The sequence below is a fragment of the Trichosurus vulpecula genome, chromosome 2, assembly GCF_011100635.1.
Source record: "Trichosurus vulpecula isolate mTriVul1 chromosome 2, mTriVul1.pri, whole genome shotgun sequence".
NCBI classification, from domain to species: Eukaryota; Metazoa; Chordata; class Mammalia; order Diprotodontia; family Phalangeridae; genus Trichosurus; species Trichosurus vulpecula.
In genome coordinates this window covers 293246173-293254147 of record NC_050574.1, presented here as the reverse complement: position 1 = coordinate 293254147, position 7975 = coordinate 293246173, and the positions used below count along the sequence as shown (strand labels likewise).

At 36.5% G+C, this 7975-nt stretch overlaps 1 protein-coding gene across 1 annotated transcript in view; it reads right to left on the bottom strand.

Moving 5' to 3' along the window:
- Positions 1-222: 222 nt before the first annotated feature.
- Positions 223-7975, bottom strand: part of LOC118837041 (nck-associated protein 5-like) — a 477703-nt gene continuing 469950 nt past the window's right edge. The window contains exon 5 of the mRNA XM_036744067.1: positions 223-411. Within this exon, the coding sequence (XP_036599962.1) occupies positions 223-411 (189 nt within the window). The remainder of the gene's footprint in view (positions 412-7975) is intronic.

Genomic DNA, 7975 nt, shown 5'->3' with positions numbered 1-7975 from the left:
AACTTAAGGCCTACGTCAAATGCAAATGAATGGTACTAGAAAGATGGTCCTAAGTAGCCAGAACAACAGAGGGGTGGGTGAGAAAAGATCTGCCCTGGTAAGAAATGATCTCAAATGAAATAAGAGATTTCATAACAATATATACAGATATAAACTTGTAATTCAAATGACCCATTTCATTGGGAACACACGCTTTTTCCCTTCTCCCTCAAATTAGTCACCTCATAGACCCCGACACCTTGTGATATGATCTATCCATATTGCACATAAAGTATACCTTGAAAACTGCTGCTGCAGGCCACGCATTTGAACTCTACTTCGCTCAGACTCCAATGTCACCTCGCGTAAACGTTTTTCACTTTGAAGTCTTAAGTGTCTCTCTTCCTCCAATTCATGTATCAGCTTCTCATGCTGGAATAGCATAAAACAAAGGGTTTTAGATGATGAAGAATTTCTTGAGACATATGGCAAGGTGAGACAATATATGTCATTAAACAACAATCACACATCAAATGCATCAGTGATTAAAGTGACGTTTGTAAATGGTTTAGAACTGTATGACTTTTAGAGCCATCTAAAAGTGGATCTAGATGGACAGATTCTGCTCTGGCAGTACCGCATAAAACATGAAAAGAACTTCCACTTAATTTGACCTATGAAGGATCCACTGAACCACATGGACAAGTATTACAGAGGATAAGTACATTCATTGATGTGTTCTGATGTGTACCAGGGGAGGTAGTACTGAACCAAATGTTTGAAAACATGAAAAAAGTGTTGACTCAGCAAACTAAAATCCGTAGAGCAAAATTTGCCAATGATTTCATAGTATTGTTACGTGGATTAGCATGGGATATTATTGGCAAAAAATTATCGAACATGCTCTAGACCTCTTATACTCGCTCAGCATTTCAACATTTAAAAAGGAAAATTACTCATTATAACATATGGACCAGTTACTTCAGATGGCTAGTCTACAATGCTAATGAGGTATGAGTCCTAGATTAAATCCTTCTAAGGTCCATTAAGGTTAATACAGAGAAAATAATGAATTACATAACCATACATTATACAAGTAAGTCTAGCTTTCTGTCTCCTCCTGCAGGATGCCAAGAGTTACAAGAGGAATTAGGAAAAGCATGAATGATTCAACATAAATCTATTCATACAATAAAAAAATCAGCATACTGTTTTTCTGTTTTGAATGATGAGTTAATGATGTCACCTTCCTTTACGAAGGGCAGTGAATTGCTATCATCTTGAGTTTTAGTAAGTGAAGAAGTCCTATTTCCCATTATGTACAGCAAAGACGTAACACCTAATTATGATGAGCTGACATTTGAAACATCAGAGAAAAAAGGGAAAAACATAGAGGTCAGAAAACCAGTAGCCTATACATTAGGTTATCTATGATGGGGCAACTCATATCAAATAGATCCACAGACTACCAGGATGCCAGGTCAATATGCAAATTCTCAGCTTTCTACATTGTAGAAAAATGCTGTCCTAAGAGCTAGCTAAGTAATACAAGAATATCTTGATATCAGAAAGAACACTGGGCTTAAAGTCCCAAGTCTGATTTCTGATACTGGTTGTGTGACCCTAGCTAATTTGCTTAATCTGTCTATGCCTCAGTTTCTTCATCTGTAAAAAGATGATACTATTTGCACTATTTCATAAGATTACTGTCAAAAAAGGCATTTGAAGACCTTAAATCAGTATACGTAGTGTCCCAAACGACTTAGTAGTTTTAAGCTACTAAGGCATATGAAAGCTATTAAAACATGAAATAGCACTGACTTTTGCAACATCCTGTATATTATTATTGTTTTCTAAGATGACCCCCTGCCTTTTGAACATGACACTCAGGCATTTCTACTGCTGCCCCTTGCTCACAGCATTCTTCCTGCTTGGCAAGAACCTCTCATCCAAATCCTTCAAGAAAAAGCACAAATCCTACTTCTTTCATGAGTCCTCCCTTATATCATAGCTGAAAAAGATTTCTCTATCCTTTGTATTCTACTAACGCTTCCTGTTTATAATACTCTTCAGTGACACCTAATTTACTGCTTTAAGTATCTTTTTTTAAGTTTATATTTTGGATTACAAGCTTTTGACAGCCAATGTTTCATACTTCCCTCTATCACTTAGGCTACTCTGCACAGAGCCTTTTATATAGCGAATGTTCAAAATACATTTGTGGGTGTGACTCAGTTCTGGGGATAATCTTTCCCTAACCCAGACTTCCCACCCACACACTCATCCTTCAAATGCAGCAGCATCTTTTCACACTGACTACTTTCATCATAAATAGAGTAAGGGGGTCACACTTACATCCTGTTACTTACAAGTTTTGGTTTAATAAAAAAAAAATTGGAAAAGAAAGCTGTAAAAAAGAAAGATGGAAATTTTAAGAAATCTAATAGCTAATATATGGATTTCAATTTTCAGTGCTGCCCTGGTCCATTCCCATTAGTTCAGATTATAAAGTCTTTGATACACACACAGACATACTCAATGGCATTTGCTTACAAATAATTTTTAGTGGTCTTTATATGGCTATAGCAGGACAGGTAGCAAAACGCAGGCAATCAGCCAAGTCAAATACAAATCCTATGAATGATGGAGAATCCAGCACAAGAAGTATTGACATTTCTTTTGATAGTAAAAGATAGCATATAGATCTATTCAGTAAGTACAATGCAAAGACACTTCCTTCCAACCTGATTCAAATTTTAAATTTCTAATATACTCCCATAGGGAAAGTACTTTCTGTTCAATTATTTAATGATAATTCAAAATACAAAAGTATTGTAAACAAACTACATCAGGGCACACTTTGAGGATTATAGGATTTGTTGAGACCATAAAGGCCAAGGCAATTCCCTAAAGCAGGTTCCCTGAAAACTTTAGCAGATTTGCTGTCATCATTGCAGTTGGCTGATAATCATGCAATTATCTACATTTTCCTTCCATCTTCTAGGTTCTTTTTTTCAAAATATAAGCCATGACTTAAAATCCCAAGTGAAGTACTAATTGTTTCACCAAAATGGTGCTAGCCAAAAGGGCAGACAAATTCTGAATAATTGCAATGACTGATTTTGTTCCTAGGGAACAGATGATAAAACACATTTCTCTATTCTTAGTAGACAAAGGGGACTGTGGATGTGCAATGTCACATATACTGTCAGATATTGTCAATTTGTTTGAATGCTTCTCTTTGCTAATAGGGAGAATTGGAATGGGTGGGTGTATCAAAAAATTCTTGTATTAGAAAACAAAATGTACAGTCAATCAGCAATGATAAGGCATTTAATATATGCCAGGGAACTTACTGGGTACTGTAGAGTCAAAGAAGGCAGAGAAAGAGTCCTTACCCTAAAAACCTTACATGCCAACTGGAGAGACAACATGAATACATATGGGCATATACAAAAATTTTGCAAAACACATGTGGTAATGAAACTTTTTTAAACATGGTGTTTTCAGAAGTCATATCATGATATTAAATAATATTCCCTATTTCATCTAGAATGTAATTCGTGAGAGAATACATATGTGGGTGTATATATATATATATATATATATATGTGTGTGTGTGTGTGTGTGTGTGTGTGTCTATGTCTGTGTCTGTGTATGTATACGCATGTATGTATGTATATATATGTATATACATATATATGCTTGAGTATTGATGTACTGTATTAATTTATAACCATAATGCTCTAAAGAGAAAAGTAAAACATGTCATAGAGACCTGGGCTGCACATTTCAAAGGGTCATATTCCAAGCACTGGGCTACAAGAGATATTCAGAAGCTATCTAGTATAGCCTTAAAATGATTCATTTAAATATCATGTCTACAATATCCCTACTATATTTGCCAAGATAACGACTTAGCATCCTTCTTCAGTTGTCTTTCTCCTCTTGGATTCCTATATCACTAGGCTATATGTATTGACATTATCCAATAGGCTGTTTCCGTGAGGTGACAGGAAAGTAATGTATGCAGGAAGAACTCATCATTATCTTAAGGTTAACTTATCATTATACTCTTTCTAAGCATTTGCTTCCACTTTGGTTTACAAATGCTTGTTTGGGGTATTTTCTGGTCAAAAGTCCCCTACCATTGGATATTTCCCATTCTATGCTGGTGTTAAAAAAATACATATTTTATTGATGCCTTTTGCCTAATGTCAGTAATTTCCCGGTATTCATTCTCATGCCAAATAATTTTCTTTAAGTGAAGATCTGACCATTTTACTATCACATTCAACCAACTCCTGTGGCTTCCCATTATCTCTAGTATAAAGTATAACCTACTTTATTTAGCTCTATAAAGACCTATACAGTCTGGCCTTAATCTATTTTTTCCAGCCTGTTTGGATATTACTCTCTTTGCAATACTTCAAATCCAACCAAACTGGCATTTTCTTTGTTCCTCACATGTAGGGCTCTAACTCTCATCTCTGTCTCTTTGTATTGGCTAATCCACATCTCTGGAATGCATTCCATTCTTATTTCTGCTTCACTAAATCCCTCTTTTCCTTTAAGATTCTGCTCAGGAACCATGTTCTGCATGAACGCTGAACTACTAGTATCCTCCTTCAAAACTTCCTTTTTTAAATACTTGTATATATTTGTTCTTAGTAATTAGCAAATAAACATTAAATATTTACTAAGAACCAAGTACTGTGCTAAGAACTAGAAATACAAAGAAAAGAAGAAGACAATCACTCCTAACAAGGCACTCCCAATCTAAAGGGGGACACAAGATACAAACAAACTATTCAGGGAATAAATTGGAATGATCCACAGAAGGCTGTAGAGTTAAGAGGGATGAATGTGATTGTGTATACACACATGCACATACGTATTTCTATTTACTTGTCTCCTGCATAAGAAGGTAAGCCAATTCAGAGCAGGGATTGCCATTATTCTTTGTACTTTTATCCCTGCACCTAGTAGGTGCTTTAGGAAAAAAAAAAACTTGATTAATTGATTTGATTGATTGATTTAATTTAACTAATTGATTAATTTATTAATCCAGACCAAAACCTCTCCTATAAAAAAAGTTAGGCAAAAATAATTAAGGAACCATGCCTATAAGTGTATACAATATTTTATCCACAGACCTACCTCTCTATTAAGAGGAAGTGTGATTGACAGTTCTCCAATGCCTTAATTTTTCACTGATCTTCTGCATGTCATGTAAAAGACCTGTGATTTCACTGGTGAGGATATTCTATCTGCTGTAGATTATAAACTATCAGTACTTTAGCATAGCTGCCTGCAACCTTTTTGATTTTGTAAATAATCAGCAAAATAGTTGACCATATCCCCATATTTGTATATTTATGTATAAATTATATACATGTAATATTTGTTTTAAATAGTATTTTATTTTTTCCAATTTTAGCATTCATATTTTTATAAAATTTTAAGTTCCAAATTTTCTCCCTCCTCTCTAAAATAGTAAGCAATTTTATATAGGTTATATATGTGCAATCTAAATGTAATATTGTGTAACAATACTATATCATAGTGAGGGGGTGCTTGTGCTTGGACCCTAATTCTAACAGCCTCTGCTTGGGTACCTGTGCCAGAATCCCAATTCCAAAACACATCTAGTTCTCAAAACATATTCCCTCCCAGGCTCTCTCTCTCTAGCTAAAGGGCAGCATGCCCCAACTAACTTATCTCTGCTTCTTGTAAGCAGCTTTGCGCAACTATAGATTGATTTCCAGATGCTGATAACTGACCATACACTGAGTCATAATCATATTTACTATTTACTGACCTTTCTAACATGCATCCCAGACATAGTATTTTGTATAACAAAACACTAGATGAGAAAGTATTCCCCTTTATCCCAGACCAACACTGAACTTAGTGACATTTCACAGTGAAGACCACACCCCTAGTAAACCTGCTGTGGGCTATTTCCTAGAGGATTCTGGGTAATATGCCTGCACAGTAGATACTATATGTGCATGTTCCTTTAAGAACTAACCACTCCCCAATCCCACCCCCAAATACCAAACTGACATGTTTCCCCCTTTAATCTTTTATAAAATCTCTCCCTATACCCCTCTATGGTTGCAGGTTCCTTAAGAACTCTTGCCCACTGAAAAGCGTAATAAATCTTCACCTCCTTGACTTAAAGAATGCTTGGGTCTGCGAATTCATTCCAGGCAGCCTCGCCCTGGGAACTTTGGTTTGGGATCCCTGCATCCCTGGGTTTCTTCTCCCCCTCTACAATAGAGCTTAACAGAAATTTTTTTAAAATGACATAAAGATAAAATAATATTTGTTTCTCAAGTCAATAGGGAATCAAGAGTGTTTATTGAATAAGAGAGTGACATAATTAGACTGAGCTTGAGGAAAATAATAGTGGCAGCTGTGTGGAGAATGGATCAGAGAGCACAGAAATTTGAGGAAGAGAGTTCAATTAGAAGGCTATTGCAATAGTCCACGTGAAAGATTGTGAGGCCCTGAACTAAGGTGGTGGCTGCATGAGTAGTGAGTAGAGACAGGGAGAGCAAAGGGAGACACGTAGAGCTAAAAATAATTTGGGTCAACTGATCAGATATGTAGGGTAAGAGAGAAGGAGAAATAGGTAAAGGTGACATTGAGGTTGTGAACATGAGTGACTAGAACAATGGTGGTGCTTCAACAGCAGTGGGGAAACTCCATCCATGTGTGTTTGTCCCATGCTATTCTGTCCTATTCAAAAAGAAAAGAAGTCAAGCAGGGCTCTTTCTAACTGGACACAGACCAAAAGAGTGGAACTCCATAAACAAAAAAAATCATTTGAATAGGAGAGGAACCTTCCAAGGTGCTACTGTATATATTCAGTGTTGGTTAGGTTGCCCCTTAGAGACAGTATATGTTTAATGACTCTTTGTCTGTTGACTGCTTCCAAACTGCCTACAAACAATTCCAAGTCATCCTCCATCATCAAAAACTTCTCACTTGATCTGCCCATTCCTGTTATTTACCATTCCATATCATTCTACCCTTTGTCATTAAACTCTTTGAAAAGGTCATATTCAACCAAGATTTCCATTTTCTTCCCTCTCACTAATTCTTAATTCTCTATGGTAGGGCTTCTGACTTCATCATTTGACCAAAACTGATTTCTCCAACATTATTAACAATCTCTAAATTGCCAAATCTAATTGCTTTTCTCAACCTTCTTCCTTCTTGACCTGTCTGCACTCTATTCTTATTGATAATCTCCTCTCTAGGTTTTTGTGGCACAACTCCCTCCTGGATGTCCTCCTAACTCTGTGATTGCTCCTTCTCAGTTATCTTTGCTAGCTCTCTGTTCCTGTCCTAACTGTTAGCCCTGGGTGTCCCCCAGGGCTCTGTCCTAAATCCTTTTATCATCCTCCTTCATGCTATATCATTTAATGATCTCATCAGCTCTGGAGGATTTGATGATCATTTCTATGATCGATGATTTATTTTCTATGATAATTCTATGCTAATGATTCTTAAATCAGTTTTTCCAGCTAACCTCTCTCCTAATTTCCAAAATTCATCTCCAGCCATCTCTTAGACAATCCAAATTGGATCTCCTCTACATATTTAAACTCAATGAATCCAGAACTAACTTTCCCCTCAAACCATTCCTTCTTCCTAACTTCCCTATTAAGTTCAAGGGCACCACTATCCTTCCAGGCATTCAACCTTGCAAAATAGGTGTCATCCTCATTCTTTTGCAAACTGCTCTCCCCTGCCCATATCCAATCTGTTCCCAAAGAGACCTTTGTAAAGTCTCTTTTCTATGTCCCCTTCACTCCTCTAACACTGCCACCACCCTTGCACAGGCCTTTATCACCTCATGTCTGGACTACTGCAATAGTCTTTCAGTTGGTCTTCCTGTCTTAAGTATTTTTCCCCCTCTAGTCCATTTTAACCAGAGCTGTCAAATGGATTTTCTTAAACCATAGGTTTGACCAAGTCAGCC